General features: G+C 45.9%; 1 protein-coding gene across 1 annotated transcript in view; it reads right to left on the reverse strand.

Annotated features, from left to right (window-relative positions):
• Positions 1–722: 722 nt before the first annotated feature.
• AGBL4 (ATP/GTP binding protein-like 4) overlaps positions 723–22,643 on the reverse strand; it is an 893,441-nt gene continuing 871,520 nt past the window's right edge. The window contains 3 exon segments of the mRNA XM_004679485.2: positions 723–887; positions 4,499–4,523; positions 5,534–5,630. Coding sequence (XP_004679542.2) covers positions 765–887; positions 4,499–4,523; positions 5,534–5,630 — 245 coding nt within the window. The 3' untranslated portion in view covers positions 723–764.

Here is a 22,643-nt window from a genome sequence, read left to right on the forward strand (position 1 = left end):
CCCACCGCCCCAGTGCAGATAATCAGTGCCCATTTCACCAAATGGCCAGGTTTGAGCTCCTACACCAGGATCTGGGGATTTGAAGCATGGTAAGCCTTTCGGGAGGCGTGACCAGCTTTATGTATTTAGCTAAGGTTGCTGTACAATTACCCAGGTCGTTGGGAAATAGCTCTCCAAACTGCTTCCTGTAGTTACGTGTTGGGGAGAGGGGTGTCCGCTGCATGCGCCCAGTGCAGGCACCTCTGTCTAGGAGCACTGTGATTTCAAAGATTCTGTCCCATTGTTCCCAACAATTTTGGGGTTGTATGTGCTGGTGGGGGTGTTTTGCATCAGCAAACATGGGCATTGAATTTCTAAAATGTAAACAGAACAAACATAGCCTATTTTAAAAGGTCACTATCAAGTAGCTGTACAGCTTGCGAAGATAGAGTCTTTACGAGCACTGACCTGAGATGGGGGGAAGCTCTCCAAAGGGCTGCCTAGGTTTCCTCATCCTGTGAGGATCTCTGTTGTGGGGAGCTGCCTGCTTGGAGGCTCCTGTCTTGTTCCTGAGCCTTAAGCTGAAGGTTTACAACTGACTTGCCATTGGTAGAAGGGAAAATTGATGATGAAATTCCTCAGTTTCCCCCCCTTCCTTTTTACTTACTACCTCACTCATTATCCCATAATTCTTATCTTGGAAACTAGAAAAATGCGATTCAATTCAAATCCCAGCAGAAAATCCATGCTCCTGATGCCACAAGACCTTCCCAAAGCTCAGGTCTTTAAAAAGAATTTGAAGGGCCTTTGTGGTTCACTGAGCTCTTCTTGTCCCCTTTGCCATTGGGGTGGTTGCCGGCTGGGCCCCGCAGGAGTGGGTGCTTGTAGGGAGGGGGTTTTTCTTTCCTGTATGAGGGGAGATAACAGTCAGAGAGCAGAAAGACAGCACATATTACACACCTCATTGCCATCATCTGTGTGCGTGTCTGTCTCCCCCACTGGGCTGTGACCTCCCAGGAGCCAGGGCCTTGCCTTCCTCTTCCCTGTGTCACTGGACCCCAGACAGGTGTGGGTTTTAAGCAGGCATCTTGGCTCAATGAATGATGGATGGATGGATGGGTAGATGGGTGGATGAATGGGTGGGTGGGTGGATACACTGTGCCATTCTGGTTCTGGAGAAAGTCAGACTGCTCTACAGCTCCAACTCATCTAACCTGACTCTAGTTCATTCATCCATTTCATGACGGGATAGAGATAAGCACACATTAGAGCTATAGCTTAGGAAAACATGGACCTCATTCCCTTCATAACCCTCAACGGCTCCTGAGTCCCCTCTGTGTTCTTCAGTATAGCCAGTGATGGCGTTTCCTGATGGCTCTGCCTTCTCCAAAGGCTTGGGGGCACTTGAAAGACAGACAGTCACTTAGTTTTTTTATATGTCTCAACACCCAGAGCACAACACAATATCCTTAAAACTACCTTTCAGTACCTCTGTCTTCTTTGCACACACACTAGACTATGAACTCCTTGTGAGTAAGGCCAACAATTGATCTTTTTCTGTACTTTCTCCACCAAGGAACTTTTTTATGTCATTGACTGACAAACTGATTTGCCATTGGACTAAGATTTATTTGCAGTGGAAGAGTGGGCTTTAGGATCAGAAAGAACTGAAGTGAATTCCCAGGTCATCTTCCTAGGAGAGGTGTGACCTTAGGCAAGTTATTTAAGTTCTCTGAACTTCGATTGTATAATGGAGAAAAATATTCCAATTTGTTGGGGGTGTTGTGAGGTTAAGTGGATAATATGAATTAATGCACCTAGTGTTTCTCCTCATCTCCTGATACTCACAAAGCAATGTTCTAGGTACATGGTATGGGTCAACAGGAATGAGGCAGACATGGGTGATCTCCCTGGGATGTGCACAGTTCAGCAGGGGAGACATTTGTACAAAATAACTATACACAATAATGATGAATGATAATGCACAGAAAATGGCAAGCACCATAAATATGGGACCCTGGGGCATTTGAATTAGAATTGAGAAGTCATTTGTAGCTGAGTCTCATTTTGATTTTCTATAACATGAAGGGGTTAAAGTAGATGGTGCTTAGGGGCTTCTTTGGTTCTGCCATTTTTACCATTTTATAATTCAATGACTTGATTCCATGCTAGTCATGCACTATACACTAAGGATGTGGAGTGACTAAGAGAGCTCATCAAGGAGCAAGTTGTCTGTGAAGAAGCCCAACATGAGAAGACACCAAGCCAAAGCACCGTGGACACACCATGCTGGTCATGTACAAAGTGCAACTAGCTCACCAGCTGAGGAGAAGGAGCTCTGTCCCAGGTGAAGAACAGGGTCCATGGACAGAGCCATGGTGTGTCAATGGGCTTTGAAAGATAAGTAGGAGATCACTGTCTAGAGACAAAAAGAAGAATATTCCAGGTAAAGGGTGAACAAAGGGATAGTGGTATGAAAACAGTCAACTCGTTCAGGACAAAGCATGGGTATGAAGTGGTAGAAAGCAGGTGGGATGAAGAAGGTGCTCACAGGGAAGAGGGCACAGTAGGAAGTTATAAGTGAAGTTTAAAATGGAGGCCAGGACTTAGAGGAGCAAGAAGACAAATTGGAATGCTACAATGAAGGCAATGGAGAGCCATGGAAGGTGTTTGAGAGAGGGTATGATCTGATATGTAGCACTTTTATACATTCTTCGGTATGTTTGTTATCTTTGCATGTGTACAGGCTGTTCTCCTCTAGAACTATGGGCCCTTGATGGGCAGGGGCTACCTATCCTCCTCCAGTATGCAGTGCTGGGCCTGCCCCTTAGTGGGTGACATTGTATTGAGAAGTTGATGATCTCCCATGAAGCGGAGCCTGCCAGCTTGGACTGAGCCTGAGCCCATGCCAGAGACCAGCTTACCCATCAGGTCAAGCTCTGACTCCCATCGGCATGTGGGTGGAAACTGACATAATTATACATAGATTTGAGAACAAACAAAGATCCACTTTGAGTCAAAACATGTAATTCCCCTTTAAAACCAACACTGTTCTTTAACTTATACCACTTGATCCTTAGGTAGCAAAGAATAAAGGCATAATGGTAAAGGCAAAATAATAAAAGGCCAAGAATTCCAGCCCCAAGTCGGCACTGTGTATCCTGGGAATTTAAGGAGTCACTGGCCAGTGGAGAGCTAAGATAGTGATAGTTTGATGAGGCAGAATGATGGAGAAGGAGGAGTTCTGCTTTTCTTAATTTAAGGGTGGGTGCATTTCAAGTCTTTAAGGCTGTAACTCTTTAGAAAACTTTTTGGAGTTGCCTAAACTCAAACTCAGGGCTAGGGGTCCATCAACAGAATCAGGGTGCTGATTCCCTGCGTTTGGTTTGGTTTCTGATCCTGAACCTCCCTATATCTCCAAGCATCCTTCACTAAGGATGTTGGGAACCAGGCTGGAATGGACCTGGGCTCTAGTTCTGCTTGTGACCAGCCCCGGCTGCCTCCCCTCGCCCCCTCAAACTCAGCTCCCTCAAATTGTTTCATGCTAAGGGGCCAGGGGACAGCAAATCTCCCCAGTGTCAGCGCCACTTCCCTGGTTTGTGATGTAAAACATGCCAGGAAAAGTGCTAAATGATCAAGATTATTTTACTCAAGCTGACAGAGGACCTGAAAGAGACAATCCCCAAATTAACTTGTAAATGAGATTCTAAGAATTCTTTGGAGTTTTATGAAGCTTTAAATTTTTAAGAATGTTAACGAATCTAGAGTGACTTCTAAGAATGACCTGAGCACTTTCCTCTAGAGGGGCCTCCTCAGAGGCAGTGACCAAAGAGTTAATCCTTGACTTCTCCTAGCTCCTCCCTCCCCGCAGAGCCTGCACACAGGGCTATTTTTCCTGAATGAATGAATGAATGCATGTATCCTTAATACAGTGTAAATGCTGGGGGGCACAGAGAAGAAACAGATATGGTCTTCCTGAGGAGTTACTGATTCACAAGATGGGGGTGGAGTGGGGGACTGGGGTTACACAAAAACCCCAGAATAATCTGAGAGGAACAGGGAATGAGTCAGAGTGCACTTTTATGAAGACTCCAACTTGGAACTCGGGGCACACAGGCCTGGGACTCAGCATGGAGAGGTGTAGACCCCAAGAGATCATCCAGCCCAAACAGAGTCCAGGGGTCTGCTCAATGAGCTGGCTGGAAATCTGGGGTTATAATACAGAAACCAAAGGAGATGGGAACATTAATTGAGCACCTACTGGCTTCAAGGCACTGTATTCAGCTTGCTCAATTGAAAACCATATTTTTGAGGCTACTATTATCCCCACCTTGTAGATAGAAAGAGATATATTTTAAGAGACAAGAACCTGTCTAAGGGGCCTCAGTTAATATGAATCTGAGATAATATTTGAACCCACAGTAAGAATGGCTTCTCACTTGAGGTAGAGCTTAGCTGGACCTCAGATGAGTTTTGGAATCAGAAAAGCATAGGATCAAATTCTGCCTCTGCCAAAAATTCTGACCACAGGCAATTCTCTTCACCTTTCTGAGCCTTCTTTTCCTCAGTTTTAACATAAGGGATATAATACTTATAGAGACTAAGTAAGAGCATGTACAAAACAGTACTTTGCTCAGTAAATAACAGTGATTATATGATCTCTGAGATGAGAGAGGGTAGTAAGGAAGGTGTACCAGGGCAAAGGTCCTGAGGTAGAAAAACACAAGGACAGGTCATGAGAAAGCCACGGAGAAGACTGTAGGATCCTTAAGCTGGACATTGCCATATCCTTCAAGGAGACTGGGCTACTAGGGGAGTGGTCAATGAGGCCAAGAGGTAGGGCAAGTCAGCTTATTCCAGAAGTCATTAGATGTTACTACCCAAATACCAGGTCTCCAGGAGACCAGTCTGGCCAGACCTTAGGAAGGATACTTAGCTCCTGAACTTTGCTCCCTACTACCTAAGAAGCTGACTCCAGCACAAGACCCAAAGTGAAACTTCACAGGGCTTTGTCTCTCCAGCCCAGAACCTTTGTACATTGAGGAAGGAGACTATGGCTGATGAGGGGGCATGTGTATGTCTGGCACTGTATGGGGAACCTTAACACACATCTTATGACAATCTTCAAGGTAAGCACATGGTTTTTGCAGATGAGGAAAGTGAAGGGTCAGAGGCCTTATGAGTCTAGGTGACATAGGTAGGACTGTGTCACATCATAGGAGGATGAGCTATGAGCTGAAGTAGGAGATGCAGACACCCAAACTAACTTACAACGCTGGATTCAGCTCCTCAGCTTCCCCGATCCCTGTGGATACCCATGTTAGGCCCAAAAATGTGACCACTCCCTAATCCTGCCTGACCCATAATGATACTTAACATTCAGGACATAGCACTATAAGCTTTTCTGCCCTCTCTGTTCTCTGTGTCAGGGCCAGGATGATCCTGTGCTATGGACTGGAAAATGGGGGCCAGAAAATGTCTAAGGGAAGTTGTCTCAGAACACAGAGCCTGTCAAGTGGGACCAGATTTCATGCTGCCCAGTTCTGCTACTTACCTCAGCCTTGGCATGGGAATGGACACTCTCTCAACCATGGGGTTTAGACGGTAATAATCCAGAAATGTTCTTGCCACATTCCGCCCCAGCTTCATATCTGCAAGTGTGTGTGTTAAGGAGTAATTTTGCAAAGACAGAGTGAAGAGAGGACTAGTAATACTACTGCTGTTCTAAACTTTTTGAATATATTGTCTTCATAAAACTTTAAATGGCAGCTAAAATATTGTCCCCTCTTTTATAGGTGAGAAAATTGAGGGACAGGGGCTCACTAAATTGGCCAAGATCACAGAACTTGAAATTTACCAATAATGAATTCTTAGGGTGAGGACGCTTGACCTGTTAAGTTCAAACTCCCTGAGAAAGGAGAAAGGATTAATTCCATACCGACACCTTAGTATAAATTATTACATCTATTTGACAGCACAGAGTATCTGCTCTGTGCTTTGTAACTCACATCTTGGGCCTTCACCCACAGCTATTTCCTCTGCCTGAAATACCGGCCCACCTCTTCCTTTGACTAATCCGTACCTTTAAACTTCCCACTTTACATCTTTAGTAAAACTTTCCATGTTACTCCTTGTTCAAGGTTTTAATTGGTGCCCTTGTCAATATTTCCATGATTTGTGACATGATTGCATTCAAAGAGCTTTCACGTCTACCCCTCAGCCCTAAACATCCAGACTGTCACCAGCTCCTACCCACCCGCCTATCTCTTGAGGTGGTCCACTTCCTTCCTGTCCCATGCTGTCTTCCCCTGCTGCCAAGACCATCTTCCCCTTAACCACGGTCTGCCCATCCTAATGGACCTCAGGCCACATAGTGCTTGTCTCTACTGAAACCTTTTAGTGGCTCCCTGTTGCCTTTAAAGTTCAAATTTTGGAACTTGCTTTCCAAGGCCCTTCAGCAATGGGTGCCTGATTATTTTTCTAGCATGGTGCTTGCTCTCTCCTGTTCCTACCACTTTACCCCTCTCACTCCAGCAGTACTGACCATTTTTGCCTCTGGGCGTCTGTCCATGCCACTCTATTTCCAGACCACACTCCTTTCCTCTACTTGCTTTCCAGGGTCAACCTCTTCTAAGCCTCCAGATACCTCTGCTTGTTGTCACTTCACTGGATAAGCCTTGGCCACCATTCCATGCAGGGTCATGGAACTGGACAAATATTTCAGGAGCAATCCTGTGAATTCTCGTTACCTTCTTTGTGAAGTCTCCCAGTTGGGGTTGGGCATAATCCAGACATGAAAACTGGCATATGGTGCACCGACAATGTGCCTAGGTCCTTTGCTAACATCTGTATTTTAATCTTCAGACCAACCGAGTGGGAGAGGCACTCTTATCCCCCTGTGCTCTGCGTGGCTAAGGATCATACCCAAGGCCACATAACTGACAATGGCAGAGTCAGAACTCCAATTCAGGGAGAGCTGACCGCAGAACCTTGAGCTTTCCACCAGCCTGGGCTGCTTCCCAAATCGAAGGCACCTTTTCTGTCAAGAGCTTAGTCATCCCAGGCCTGACTGGTGGGAGAAGGAAAAACACCAGATGCCTTGTTTACGACAGTGAGAAGCACCGCAGGCTCCCTGAGCTGTGGACCTTCCCCCTGTCGTCTTCTGGATGTGACTGACCTTCCCTGTCTCCTTTCAGGAGTCCCTAAGCTGGCATGGGACACAGCCTCTCTGACCAGCAGACCCTGGTCTCTGGATCTCTCATTGCCAGGGCCTGCAGGGGGGCTGGTGGCTTTAACCTGGCCAAGCGTGGGGAGTCCAGCTCTCTAAGTGTGTGCTAACAGTAAGCACTTCAGGGGCATAGAGGGGGAAAAGATCCCTGGGCTAAAACTCTGCAGGAGAAGTTTTGGAGTCAGATGCATCTAATCCAGATCCCGGCTCTGCCACAGTCTGCATGGCAGATAGTATTTTCCCAAGAAATTCCAGCTTACGTTATTGTGTGAGATGACCTTGGCACGTCTCCCACCAAGAGTGCCCTGTGTCCCCTCTCCTAGGATCTAGGTGGGCTCAGACTCACTTGACATCAAAAGAATGGCAGAAATGATAAAAGTGACATTGTGGGACTTCTGAGGAGAGGTCAGAAAAGTCCATGTGTCATGCACCTTGCAGGCTGGAACTACTGGAGCTGGGGTCCTGAACCGCCATGCCAGCAGTCTGACTGCCCTGAGGCCACCATGCTGTGAGGAAGCCCAAGCTAGCCCGGGAGACATCTGAGACTACACAGGACTCCCAGCCCCATGAGGTGTCTGCAACTACATCGAAGACTCCTCTCTAGAACAACCCAGTTGAATTGTTCCCAGATTGCTGATCCATGGAAAATATGAGAACTGCTAGGGTTTCAATCTCTGGGTTTGGGAGATTTGCTGAGCAGCAGTAGGGAACTAGAATGCTGCATGTTCTCCCATACACTGGCCATCTCTCTCTGAGCCCTACTTTCCTCATCTTAAATGAGCACAGTAACACCTGCATCCTGGGTTGTTGTGATGAAGGGGGTGATTACCATGGGGAACCGACAGAATAAGTGAGGGAAGGAGGGAAGAGACAGTGTGAAGTGACAGAGGAAGGCAGTGTGAACCCTTCCTCCCCAAGGTGCAGACTTGCAGCAACCCTGGGCCACATCCTTGCTCATCAGTCTTCCTCAGGGCTCCTTCTACATAGCTCTGTTAAGTCTTTCAAAGTGGGGATTGTCTAGAACAAGTCTTCTCCCCTTTACTTCTCTAACCATATCATGTTTTCTCAAAAGAATGGCAGGGTCATTCCAGACCCCTTCCTCCTCTGTTTGAGTCTAGAAATGGGACCTGGCTGGGAGGAAGACAGAGATGGATTGACATTTTCAATTAAAACAAGCTGTCTTTGAACAAAGATTAAAGAATCAGATGTGGAGAAGGCAATAACTCTCTTGACTGGAACTCTTTCCACCAAATTGCAGAATTTGCAGAATTCTGTGAAATATTGCAGAATTAAGTAAAAAAAAAAAACAAGGTGAAAACAGTTATTCTTTGCCAACAAAGATCTCAGGTTGATCTATAAGTTGAAAATGTCATCACCCTCAGCTCCTTCTGTGGCCTGCGGTCTTTCACGGGGCGGGAACAGCCAGTGGGATGAGCACCCTCAAATAATCATTGAAGTCAAAGGGTTCATCCGGGCTGATATCTAACCCATGGACTGATTCCCAGTCTTCTGCCCAGAACTGTGTTAAACTAAAGGGTACACAACAGCAGCTTGAGCCTCCTTCTCCCTGGGGCCCATCAGCACGTAGCAAGGGTTCTGATATTTAATGCTCATTTTCATCCATTCATCCTAATATTTGCTAGGCCCCGAGGGGCACTTTGCTACCAAGAGTGACAGGGGATAGACCCAGAAGCATTAGGTCAGAGCAGTGTATGGTCTAGAGGAGGAGACTCACTTGATCCATGGTAACTATGTCACCAACCACGCCGCCACATGCCACCTTCTCAAAAGCAGCTACTGTTTCTACAGAGCTTTCTCTGTGGAGCACTCAGCAGTTACTATCACCACACTACACCACAACCTGGCAAGGCCAGAGCACCATTCCATACACATTTCACAGAAGAGGACATGGAAAATATGAGAGTTGGTATTACTAGCCCGGGGGCCTGTGGCCTGAAAGTCAGAGAGGGGAGCATGTGACACTATGTATTTTTTAACCCCACATGCATGTTTTCTCCTCTCTTTCATGACTCTGAATTCAAGCACTCATAAATACACAGGTAGAAGGCGATTAATTGCAAGTGGGAGAATTGTGGGATGCTTCATGGAAGTGGATGCAAGACCAGGATTTGAGGGACAAAGATGAAATCTGAGACAGGGAGGGGAGGAAAGATGAGCATCAGCAGAAGCAAGGAGTGGGCCGGGGCACCTGCAGCTGGGCTGGGAATGAGACAGACAGGGACCCAAGGGCCCTCGAAGCTCAGGTGCCGAGGAAACGTGAGGCTGCCAGAGAAGGTGAAATACAGACTAGTGAAGGCTTCAAATGCCAATGTAAGAAATATAAACTTCTATTTTGTAGAAGCCAGTGTCTATCTTTTGTTTACTCAACACATATATTGATTATCTACTGTGTTTAGGCTGTCTGAAAGGCATAGGCTATAATGTGGTTACCAAAAAAATAAACATAAAGATAAAAAAGCTAAGACAATGGTTCTTAAGTCCAGAGGTGAAGACAGATAAAGTCAGAAACCCCTCAAAGATAGACGCAATACGTCTGTGTAAGTGGCGAGAAACTGTCACAGGCTGGTGTGGCATTAGGTCAGCTGCAGAGCTAAGGGCAGGTTGGGGCAAATGAGAGTGGACCGTGGGCACAGCAGCACCTCAGAAGGGCCTTTGGGTGCAGAGACCAGCAGGTGAGTCATGTAGAGCCTTACTCTGGGCAACCTTACAGAGTCTGGATTTTCTAAGCAAGTGGGAAGCTACTGAAGAATTTTAAGCAGGAAAATGAGACAGTGTGATTTATATTTTTCAAAGGTCACTGCTGTGCTAAAAATAGGAAAGCAAGAGTGGAAGTAGGCAGAACAGCCAGGAGACTACTCAGAGGCTCAGGGGAAAGAGGAGGGTCTGGGGACAGAGGCAGTCGATTTGGGAAGGTAAGTTTTTGGGAAGAACTAGCAGGACCTGCTGATGCCTGGGGCTTGGAAATGGGGCCAGAAGAAGAGGAAGGAATAAAGTCTGACTCCTGCTTACTTAACTCCAGCATCTGGGCAGGTGGGGGTGCTATGGGTCTGCAGTACAGAGGACTGAGGGTTTAGGGGAGACAGGCAGGGTACCGCTTGGGTTTGAGGTGCCAATGAGATGATAAACATCTAGGCCCTGAATTACAATTAGAAAAAATCAGATAATTGAAATGGCTGCTAAACAGTCAGCTCACGGGATCACTTGCCCACAGATCTGGCTGGCTGAGCGCTTTCCCAGAGCTCAGCTGCCTACCACCTTGCTCCTGGTTCTCAGACTGCACCTAGGATTTACAGGGAATGGAAGTTAAGCGTAGATCCTCTTTTCTGTCATGGAGCCCCTATTCTGATGCACTGAATGCCAGATAAGTGAGAACCAAGGAACCGGGCTGGTTATAATTGGCTACTTGCCAAGTGACTGTGCCATGTCCTTTCTTTGTTCCTACTGTAAACATGTGTCCCCTCAAGTCCTTTCCATTGTCAACATAGTATGCTCTTAGAGGCCTTTGTAGAACAAGCTTATTCAAAAACCCCACCCCCATTGTCTCAATAAATCTTTATTGAAAACATGCAATGTACCACGATTTGTATGTACCTGGGATACACAGTGAACAAAGCCAGTGAAGATGCCTGCCTTCATGGAGCTTACATTCTAGTTCTGAGTTACAAACTGTCCATATAATATCTCTGCAAATGACCAAGAATGACAGAAAGTGATAAAGTGCTATGAAATAAAGATTACAAATCAGTTCAGGGGAGTGCTAAGGTGCAGGACATAGGTTGGAGCAGTAAGTGGGGTGGCCAGAGAGGACAGCATTGAACTGGTGATGCTTTGTGGACTTGAGGAGGCAAAGTTGCTGGCCAGCATCAAGGACAAGTAAGTCCTCCCCACCTGAACACAAGCCTTGATGGGCTCTAGCCCAACCCCATTTCTGGAGACGATAATCTAGCCCAGGGATGCGTGCTTCCCGGTGGGAACACCTCCTTCTTGACCTAGCAGTTTCCTGATTGAGAGTCCTCCCACCCTCCCAGAGTAACCCCGAGGACATGCATCTCACACAAATAGGCTTGATGGCCTTGACCTCTGGCCCCTTTTCTTTAGCCTGCTCGTTCTCTCACAGAACTCACCTCTGAAGTCTCCATACTTCTCATTCCCTGCAAGTCTTCCAGAACCACCAGTGAGCTCGCCTGGTCTGTTATTCCCCAAAGGCAGCTGAGGCTGAGCCTGCTCATCAGCTACCATATTTCACTTCCTTCTCCCACAGCAAGTCTCATCACTATTCTGTTTTGTGGATGAGAAATCAGAAGTGACTTGTCGAATGCGGCAGTCAAGTATCAGCCTAAAGAAGATCAAAGCCCATTTGTTCATAAACTCGGCCATATATTCAGTAGGTGCCTTCTGAAGGTCAGACCATGTTTTAGCAACTGGACAGTGAAGAGAGAAAAATATACGGTCCCTGTGCTCGTGAAGGTCTTTCATTGCCATCATCCAATCTCCAAACAAGGAAACTTAACTCTGACAGCTTCCTGTTTGGAAGCCCCCACCTGGAATGTCTCTGCTCACATGCCTACCCCTGCCAGCAACGGATGATCATCATTAAAGGGGAAAGATTAATTCTGCAGAGGGGTAGGCTACGGAAAAGTGATTTCTCTTTGGTCAGGCTGACAGCACTGCTGGAATATTAAGAGGCACCTGTCTAGGAGCTTCTAGGTAAAGCCAGAGAACAGTATGACAACGGAACATCTTTTGTCTCGGCTTCCCTCTCCCGTCCTCCCACGGTGTTGGACAGGTGCATGACTAAATAGATGAGTCCTTCCCTGAAGTGCGAGTGGAGGCTGCAGAGGTAATTGCATGGTCCTTTCCAATAGGCAAGCAAATCCTCCCCTCCTCTTCCCCAGCTAAGAAGACTGTCAATGAGAGACACACGGAGGCACAGCAGGAATGAGGAGGAGACAAAGAGAAACAGGTAGAAGCAGAGATCCAGAGAGAAAGAAAGAGATGTGAGTAGGCGAGAGGAGAGGAAGAGAAAGCCATCCAGAGGGAGCAGAACAATGCGATGCGGAAGGCAAGATCATCAGAGGGGTTGAGAGAGCCTCAGACTTAGGATGGGGAATTGCAAAAGGGGAAGAGAGAGACAGGGGAAGGGAATGACAAAGGGAAAGAGCAGAGAATTGAACTGAGAGGGAGGGAGAGGTGGGAGGAAAGAAGTAGAAGAGAGAAAACATGAGACACTGAGGGGTGAGGAGACACAGAAAGACAGAGGATGAGACAAGAGTGGGGAGAAAAGCAAAGAAACAGGCAAAAGAAGACATGATGAAGTGCAGCAAGGCTGAAACAAAGACAAGCAGAGGGGACTGAGTCTCCAGATGAGTCTCAGTTTTCTCATCTCTGAAAGGGGCCCAGATAGCAGGAAGGGGGAGAACCACAAGGGTGGTTTCTGGTTGGTGTATGGAATGCAACTCAAAGCAGTCCGTCTTTTCTGAGAGGCTCACACGGGGCAGAGACAGGAAAAGTCCAAATCATTCAAGAGCGACTTAAAGTGTGAGGTCACTGTGAGGCTCTCTGTTAATCCCTGTTGCCACTGCCACACATCACCACAAACTTAGTCCCACAGCTCTGGAGGCCAGACGTCTAAGTCGGTCTCAGTGAGCCAAACTCAAGGTGTGACAGGCTGCACTCCCTCTGAAGCTCTAGAGAAGAAGTCTCTGCCAGCGCTGGTGACACAGCTTTCCTTAGCCCGTGGCCATGTCCTGCCTCGCGTCCATGGTGATGCCACTGCTGTCTCTGGTGTCCAAAAATTGCCCCCTGCCTTCAATTTCTAAGGATGTATGTTATTATATTTAGGGGCTCTGAATTCGTCAGGGTAGTCTCCCATTCCAAGATCCTTAATAAGACACCTCCAAAGGCCTTGTTTCCATCGATAGGTTCCAAGAATTAGGATCAGATATCTTTGGGTTTTTTTTTTTTTTTTTAGTGAACTGCATGCCCTGAGAGAGTTCCTTGCTTGGACAAGAGCTGAGGATAAAGGCGCTGGGAGGGAGTCAGAAGTGGACTCTAGCTGAGCTGGACACCTTGCTGGGTGCTGCACTCACACCATCTACCTGGCCCTCGGCAGCAGGTAGATTATTAGGATGTGTGCCCATTCATTTAACTCAAGTGTGCTTTTTCTTTTCAAAGATTTATTTATTTATGCACACAAGAATTGGGGTGGAGGGAGGTGAGAAGATTCACCAGAGACAAAGTGGGGAGCAGAACAGGCGGACTGACTGAAATACACTGCTGAGGGGAGCAGCAGCCGAGACAGGAGAGGTCTGCTGTGCTATGTGAGTCACCAATCTGGCCGGGGGTGATAGCACTGAGACTTACATCTTCGTCCACCAGGGAGACCCCAGGATCTTATCTCTTAGCTATGCTATTGCTTCTACCTCCTAATTGGCCACATTGCCTCAGTTTCTCCCCATTTTCCCTAAGTGGTTTCACAATTGTTTCCTTGTCATTTCCCACTTTACCTACACCAATGCCCTGTCACCTACAGGGAAAGATCTAAACTCTTAAGTCTGCCATCCACAGCCTCTCGGCTAAGTCTCGTCCCCTACACTGTATCCTGTGTGCCTCTATTTGGAGCGTAAGCTCAAAGTGACTTTGGGCAGCTACTGACTTCACTGAGTCTCAGTTTTCTCATCTCTGAAATGGGTAATGCTACATATCTCACGGGGTTATTACTCTGGTTAAAACTTAAACATTCCAAGCACCTGGCACTTTGCTGGTTTATGTTCAGCAACATCCCTGGCCTCTCCCTGAGATACCAGCAGACCTACCAGCCCATTTTGACAACCAAAAATGTGTTCAATGTTTTCCTGTACAGTCCCACTGCACAGTATATAAGGTAGCCTCCAGGGACATATCAGATGGAATAGAAGAGGTGGGCATCAGAAGAGCTTGAGAGGTGGGTGAGAGCTTGACTCTCCTTCCCTACTTGGCAAAAGTCACTCCTGAATGAATTCTTGGGGAAATGCTGCTTCGTGGGCTCGGTGGTATGACTCTCTTAAGATGCTCATCTAGGCACACAGGTGACTTGGTGATGGGAAACCCGCGGGGATTAAAATTGAGATAAAAAAAATGTACAAAATGATGTAAAAATAAACTGTTATAAAATTAGAAAAAAAAAGATGCTCTTCTAAGCCCCCCACACTTTGGAAGAAGAGTCACTTCTTTCCATCTCTACTCACCCCCACTTCTGAGATGCTTCCCCCTTCCCGACTTGCCCTGGACAGCTGGCATTTATGGCCTGTCTATCCATCATGCACTTCTCACTTAGGAGAGAAGCTGGTCTCCAGTTCCAGCTCCTGCAAATCCTTCCAGAGCTTCTTGCAGCCCTCATGTTTTCCCACTTTTTCCACTCCAGGCCTGAAGCAAAGTCTCAGCAGGGCCCCTGCCCCCATGTACAGTTGACCATGACTCTGGAACTGGCTCTAAAAATCCACTGTGCCTGCCCAGCTGGGCTCTGGCTCAATTTTGGGACTCGGATGTGACTTGGCCCAAGAGGAAGTTCTGCTTCTCCGTGAGATGCTTGTCTACATTTGCAGAGGCTTTGACTGATGCAAAATAAATAAATAAATAAATAAATAAATAAATAAATAAATAAATAAATAAATAAATAAGACCAAAGACCAAAGTAAATATTTGTGCAGCAGCATCCTGGAGCAGGCAGGAGACAAGGGGCAGAGAGTACGAGAAGCAGGAGGAGGTCCGCTGGGTCCTGGCTGCCAGCCTCGGCTCTGCTCTGGGTAGCTGCACGGCCTGGCATAGAGCAGGTCTCCTGTAGGTGCCAGTTATCCATATGTGAAGCTGGGACAGAGGGAGACTTACTGGCCTTTTGAAACCTGTCAGTGCTGATTATTTTATGCACCTTCCAGCTTAGGAGTTCTTACCTGGGGCCATGAGAGGTGCCCAAACCTACTGTTACAGGAAAAGTTTTAGGTGTATATATGAAATTTTCTGGGGATAATCTTAATTTTCTATACTTTTCAAGGGAATTTCTATCTGTCAAAATGTTAAAGAATGTCTGCTCTGGATCTGTGAATGGAGATACTTGAGTTTATCACCACCTTCAAGGTGAGATTCCTCCTCATTTACTGATAGATTCACTTTTTTACAGCCTTGCTTGGGAATAGTGAAAATTTGGCAGTGCTGGGCAGTGAAATCAAGCCAGACTTGCAGTGGGATGCATAATCTGTCGAGTCGCTCCTCAGTGCATCTGTGTTACTTGAGAACCTCGAAGAGTCTGTTGATTCTGGTTCACAGAAGGGGTCAAAAAATGATCCCCAGAAGGTAACTGCACAGCTCGACTGGTGTCTGGGCTAGTCTGTTGCTGGAAAGCAAAGTCATAATGAAACTAGCCTAGAACTTGAGGGTCATTAAAGGGTTTGCTAAAGAGATAGGATATGGGGTCCCTGATTTTTAAAAGAAGCCCACTCCCCTGTTCTGTCTTAATCCTGCTTTGATCTCAGTCGGAAGCTCTTATACCAGTCAATGGAATAAGCACTAGTGAGCCAAGAAAATCTGTGTTTGAGTATCACCCTCAGCCACTTGCTGAATGATGAAGGGCAAGTAACTGAACCCCTCCCGGGCTTCAATTCTCCCATTTGAGCAAGGAGGAATTGGGTTTACCTCATAGTTCCAACAAGGAATGGTCAATGCAGCAGTGAAACTATTTGTTCTTGGCTTCTCTTTGCGATTAATCTTCATTGTGGGATATTCTTATTTCAAATGAAAACAAAATTATCCAATCCCTAGGAAGGGTATGATATTGGGCTTAAATTCTAATCTTTAGGGTCCTCTTGGATATAACATGTTGCTTTTATTTCCCTTGTGAATTTTCATCTTAACTATTGTCTTTACAGGAAAACCAAAGCATGGAATTCATGTGCATGATCACTTACTATGTCCCAGGCACTTTGGAGTTTAATTTCTTATGCACAATGGAATATTATTAGTCAATCATAAAAGATAAACTCATGCCATTTACAGAAACATGGATGGAGGTGGAAAGGATTATGCTCAGGGAAATAAGCCAGAAACAAAAAGAACAATGTCAGATGGTTCCACTTATAGGAGGAATGTAGATGAACCAAATAAGAGATCAGGGGAAAGAAAGTAATGACAAAAAATTAAAAATAAAAGTTAACAGGCCAACTATAATCAGAGATATTCTGCAGGGGAAGAAGGAGGAGAAGGATCAAAACAGGGGCGGGAAGAGCACAAGTGACTGTGGGGATGGTCAATGGGTGAACTGGTGGTGGGAATTTCATGGGAACTACACCTGAGAGGGGAACGCAAACATTATACAAAAATGAAGAATGGTATAAAATACATATAAAGTGAAAAGAATTCTTATGCAAAAGCAAAGAGGACTATTCCCATGTTATGAAACATCAGAAAGTTGTAGGTCAGAAAATTGAGGTTCCGAGATGTCACTCATCTGACATCACTCATCTGACATCACTCATCTGACATCACTCATCTGACATCACTCATCTGACATCACTCATCTGACATCACTCATCTGACATCACTAGCAGTCAGAGGTGAGGACTTAAACGCGTGTGCCCAACTCCAAAGCAAGTTTTCTCTTTGTTATGCTGTAACCCTTTATTTGAACTTTAAAAATAGATTCATCTATTTAACTTGATATTTACTATCTGCTGTGGAAGGCTCCAGGCCAGTTGCTACAGATTTGGAGATGAGAAGTCAGTCCCTGCCCTTGGAGAAGACATGCAAATAAACATTTCAGTGCAGCGATGACTACTATGGAAGAGAGATGGAAAAGAAGTGGGATGCGGAAATATTTAACATCAGATGACCTATTTTTAGTAATAACAAGATGGCACTATCTAACATTAGAAGAGGCAACACCTGAGATTTGTTGTTGGTGGGGCGGATCGTTTATTTTTGAAGATGAGTCTTCATTAAACAATTTAGTCAACAATAGCTGGGTGTTTATTATGTTCTAGATGCTGAAATACAACTGTACATAATAAAACAAAACAAGGTTTCTATTCTCATGGGGCACACATGCAGTGAGGGGAGATCGGCATCATGAAGAATAAGGCTGAAAAACTGGCAGGTTTGAAGGAAAGGCGGGACTTGGTCAGATAAGAAAGGAATGATGGTGGGGAAAGGCATCCCCAAACGCACGAAGAGGTCTGTGCAAATGTCCTGAGTCACAGTGTTCCTTTCAAAGGCTCTGAGACATTTGGTGTGACTGAACTATTTTCTACAAAATAAAGATGGAATTAAGAGAAATATACAAGGTAAGTCATGCATACCTTGCTTGAGGTAATGAGCATAAAATTTATGTTACAGGTAATGAGGAACCAGGACAGGGGCTTGAGGGAGGGAGAGAAAGTGCCAGATTTGGCTACAAACCTATCACTCCTGTGGCCCTGGTGGAGGATGGCTTGAAAGGGATCAGGAGTGGAGATAGGAAGGGTAGTTCTGGTCGGGAATGGCGGGAGCAGTGAGGCCCTGATTTAGGATACAAATAGATATGGAAGATGGGGTCAGATTAGAAATACTAGTCAACTACAGCTGATGTGAGGGGGCTGAAGGTGGGTTGCTGGCAGAGGTGGCTGCACTAGAGAAAACATCAAGGATAACATACCAGGTTTCTGTCTTAGGGAACCCAAGTGTCACCACAGATCTTAGACAGGAAGTCTAGACATGGCTCCCACTGGGTAGGGGGCCCTGTATTTCCTGGAGTAGCTTCCATGGCATCTGGTCAAGCAACCTTCATTTGCCATGGAGTGGTGCCAAGTGATTCCTCTGATTTCTACAATGAAACTCCCATGGAGCATCTAGTTACTGGCATTGTCTTCCATCTCATGCTCTTCTGGGGACATATTGGTTTTCCATTGGGCAAACTGAAGTGATTTCCACTCACAGGAAGGGTAAGAAGCTGGATGTCAATATCCGGTGAGATGAGCGTGTTTAATCACTTTTAGGCTAGGATGGATTTGGTCTGTAACTTTCTTTCTTATTCTCATGCCTGTGATGGGCCAGCTGGCCTGTCTATCTGCCCGCCATCCTCTCTGACACGTGCTAGTTGGGCCCTGCTCAGTGGCAGGATGGAAACGTGCCTCTCCACGCCTCAGTCCTGCTCTATTTTAGTAACAAGACAACAAGTTATATTATGTCCTATATTTTTTCCTTGGGCAACAGGATTTCTTCCATGGGTTAAAAGCCACATCACACTTGCTCTGTAGCAGAGTCACTACCTGAAAAGCTGCCCCTGAACCCCCAACATCCCTACCCCACAATCCCCATTTCATTGTCTCATTGTCTGTTGAGTCATTAGCTCAATAGCCTCTTTCACAAGAAAGCCTTTCCTGAGCTGGCCAAGTCAGCGCAGCCAGCACACAGCCCCTGGGCCCTATGTGCCTCTTGGGGCTCTTCAGGCCCCTCCGGGCACATGTCTATAGTCCTCTGACTTGGTAACCTTACTTCTGTAGGTGAGGTTTTTGACAAATTACCTGTCTCTTTTACTAGACTAGCATGTTTCATAGCTGCAAACACATCTGCTTTGTTCACTAAAGTTTCCCCTGTGCCTAGCAGAGTGTGTGACATGTTAGGTGTTTGATTAATATTTTGCTGCTAAAAGTAGGCACTTGAGATAAATTTAGGTTAATGTTTGCACAGGATGAGAGGGGCAATGGCTTGATGGAGAATGTGAGTGTGAGAAGAACAAAGCTAAGGGAGGGATCGGTGAGAGGGAGGCTGACAGCAAACCGCAGATTCTGGAAGGGAACATGGTCTTGTTCTTGCTCTGATGCTCCTCAGAAAGGAGGAAAAATGCAGAAATAGGGCCCAGGAAGGGGGCACGGTGGGATGGAAAGGAGACCATGAACAGCACTATCTGACAGATATGCCCAAGGAGCCCAAAATCAGACCAGAGGTGCAGCTTTTATCAGATACAGAGATGAAAAGATTTTGTTGAAGGAACAATGAGCTTCTAGAAGTCCCAAGCAGGTAATCCTGGGACTAAGGGGTTAGGTTCCTGTGACAACTAGTTAGTCACAGCAGAGGAAAAACAAATTAGGCAACGCTGGGTCTGCTGAGACACAAATTCCCATCAAGCCATAGGCTCCCAGAAGATTGCCCCACGGGGCCAAGCAGAGAAGCCTGAATCTGTGCCTCATGGGTCACAATGGGGCACAGCCCAGGGCTCAGCAGACAGGGTGGTGCCAGACCTGAGCTGCCGCACCCACAATCCCCATTGCCTGTGGTCTCTCTCCCTCATTGGACCTTGAGCTCCTGGAGGATGAAGCCTGAATCTGTCCCTTCCCTTTTTATTACAGCCCAATTCAGGTTCACCAAAGAATGTTTGTGGAAAGAATAAATGAACAAATAAACAAACAAGACTAAGACAAGTAGTTCACTTTCCTTGTCTGTAAAATGAAATGGCAGTAGCTCCCTCCTAGAATTTTGTGAAGACTGAATAACATGTGGATGTGCAGCCACTACAGAGCCTGCCCTTTAAGTGAGGCTCAAAAATAGATACTTTGGGGCCCTCCCTGGTGGCGCGACAGGTTAAAGCACAACACTATGAAATTATCTGCAGCTACTGCAGCACAAGTTCATTCCCCAGCCAGGGGGTGACCCAGCACAGCAGATCTCTCCTGCCTCGCCCGCTGCTCCCCTCAGCATTGTATTTTGGTATATCTGCCTGTTCTTCTCCCCACTCTGTGGTGAATCCTCTCACCACCCCTGCACCTTTGGCCGGTACCCCAGTTCTGTACGCATAAATAAATCTTAAAAAAAAAAGTAGGCACTTGTCTTTTGCCCTTGTCACACCTCAACTTCAAGTACTCCCTGAATGTCACTGATCTTCATATTTTCCAGACTGACTTTGACACCGGCAGTTAGAGAATAGCTGAGCAGGGGTTCTTACAGCAGATAACTGTCTTCTTGCTCTTACTGTTCCCTGACACTCATTGTTTCCAAACTGAACCTCCAGTCTCCCAGTGGCTCAAGAGGACAGCCCTGTCCTGAATCCCTTTTGCCACAGTGACTAGTCAGATATGTCATATGGTCAACAAGATTCTGGGACTAGTGGGAGAATCACCCTCAATGTTAAAAGGCTGGAAAATCCACCCAGAGCTGCTGGCAGCCATTTTGCTTCCACAGAGGGAGAAAGCTTGTCAGGAAGTGGAAGCAACACCGAGGAAATAGCTTGAGAACAAGGCTTCAGGCGCCTGAGTCCCTTGACCCAGGCGTACAGGTGTATTCTTTTGGCTTGTAAAGTTTCGTGGGCTAAATAATCCCTTTTCACTTGTCAGCTTAAGTTAGGTTTTCTGTTGCTTGTGCATAAAGAAATTCTAATATAAGACCTTGGCTTTTACCTCATCAAAACCCTTAATTGTACAGAGGAGGAGGAGATTTGCAAAATCGCCTGGATTATTTTTATACACAACGAATTTTTCCAAATACATATATTGCCTTACTTCCTTTATCTTCACTGCTGACCAGGACAGGGACAGAGTGTCCTTCTGCCTGGGTAGGGTCACAGAATATTGATTTTGGTCACAGAATACCTAATCTTTCTCCAACAGAGAGAATTTCTTAATTCAAGTCCTTGGAAACCAGTTTTATTTTGCATTACAATGTTTTTATCCCCCAAGCGGAACTGCTGATGACCGTCCTTTCCTTTCCACACAGTGTAATCAGCAGCAATTAATTCTAATCACAAGGAGATAGCAAGAATGAACAGAGCATTAATTGGACGGAAGTAATCAGTATCTCCCTGGGCCCACAGTTGGTACCTGGATGCGGCAAATGGGAGCATGAACACATGCACACACACATGCACCCCAACTTCTAACCCCCCAATCAACCAGGGCACAAGGAGGGGGTACAGGATATTGTCAGACTGGTCAGCATGGTATAGTATATTAAAAAAAAAAAATCCAAGGACTATGGAATCACGCAGATTTTACCACTCATCAGTTGCTTAACCTGGTTTCCTCATTTGTAAAACAGGGATACACAGACCTATTTCAATGTGGTGTAGAAGATTAATTAAATAAGAGTATTTTGCATTAAGCACTTTTCACAGGTATGTAGCAGAGCTTGGTAAGTGCTAGTTCTTTCTTTCCATATCAAATACCTATTCTCTACCTAGCTGGAGGATCAAGATCTAATGTGATCTGAAAGTTTAGAAATTTGAGGATTCTAGATCCAATCTAATTCATGTGATAATCTTCGCCAGGCCCTCCCCTTAGACCTACACCACTGTATTCCCCAATCTACCCCAGTGGTTTCTCCCACCCTCCACTTTCTTCTCTGGCATTGTGAATTCTGGCAGAGCTGCTGGGTGTTCCTACTGGCCCTCATAGTGCCTGGGGCACAGTGGACATTGAGTCAGCATTTGGTGAATAATAGAGTCTGTGTTTGTCCTTCTCAGGCTCACCCTAGTCTCCACCCTAGTCTCCATCTGGGTCTTTCAAGGGTTAGCCTAGACTCTACTGCATCCTTCAGGCCATTTTTGAAACTTGTTCAACTCTTTTCTTCTTTCAACTCCCCTCGCCTTTCATGATGCCTGTGCCATTTTACCTTATGCACAGTAATAGATGTACATATATATTTTCTTTTGAACTCTTCCTGTTCTTTCACGCAGTCATTCAACAATCTCCTTGAGCCAGTATATGATGAGCATCATGGATACTGAGAGGCATCGAAGTAGGCCTGTGTCTAGGGCACTTGGATGCAGAGTCCTCCTTGAGACAGCAACTGTGTCTGCTGATCCTTCTGTGCCCTATGCCTTGGGCCATGATAGATGATCCTCAAACATCTGATTGTTGAAATAGTTTGCCCGGGAGAGGACATCTGGCTGAGACATTGGTGGGTCTTGTAAGATTACACAAGGCTGGTGAGTTTTTTGAGGTTGGGTATGGGTGCCCTGTGGCTTTCTGAGGAAAGGATTTAGGGTTACAGAAAGATCTGGTAATAAGCAGCGTACCCCTAGATAAACCACATCATATAGGACACACTCATAGCCGGATACCCTGAATCAGCTGAGACTTGGGGCCAAGGGATACATGATTTAGTAATAGATTTTCAGAAGCTCTGGCCTGACATCAATCTTACCTTTGCCATGAAGTTCCACAGTGGTGTTAAACAAGTCATTTGTCTTTTCTACATATCAGTTTGGCCAACCCAATGTTAGCCAACCAATAATTATGAACACCAACTGTGTTCCTTCCTCTTGAAGATACAAACTGAATATGATTTGCTTCTTTCAAGGGTTCATAGTCTAGTGGGCATTAAGAAAAGGGACATCAAAGAGATATATTGGAACACCTCTACCTTGTGTATTTCTGTTACTAAAGCCCCCCCCATGGCTCTTCATCACCTATGGACA

Source organism: Condylura cristata, unplaced genomic scaffold (assembly GCF_000260355.1).
Source record: "Condylura cristata isolate star-nosed mole 26May11 unplaced genomic scaffold, ConCri1.0 scaffold00008, whole genome shotgun sequence".
In the NCBI taxonomy this organism is placed as follows: Eukaryota; Metazoa; Chordata; class Mammalia; order Eulipotyphla; family Talpidae; genus Condylura; species Condylura cristata.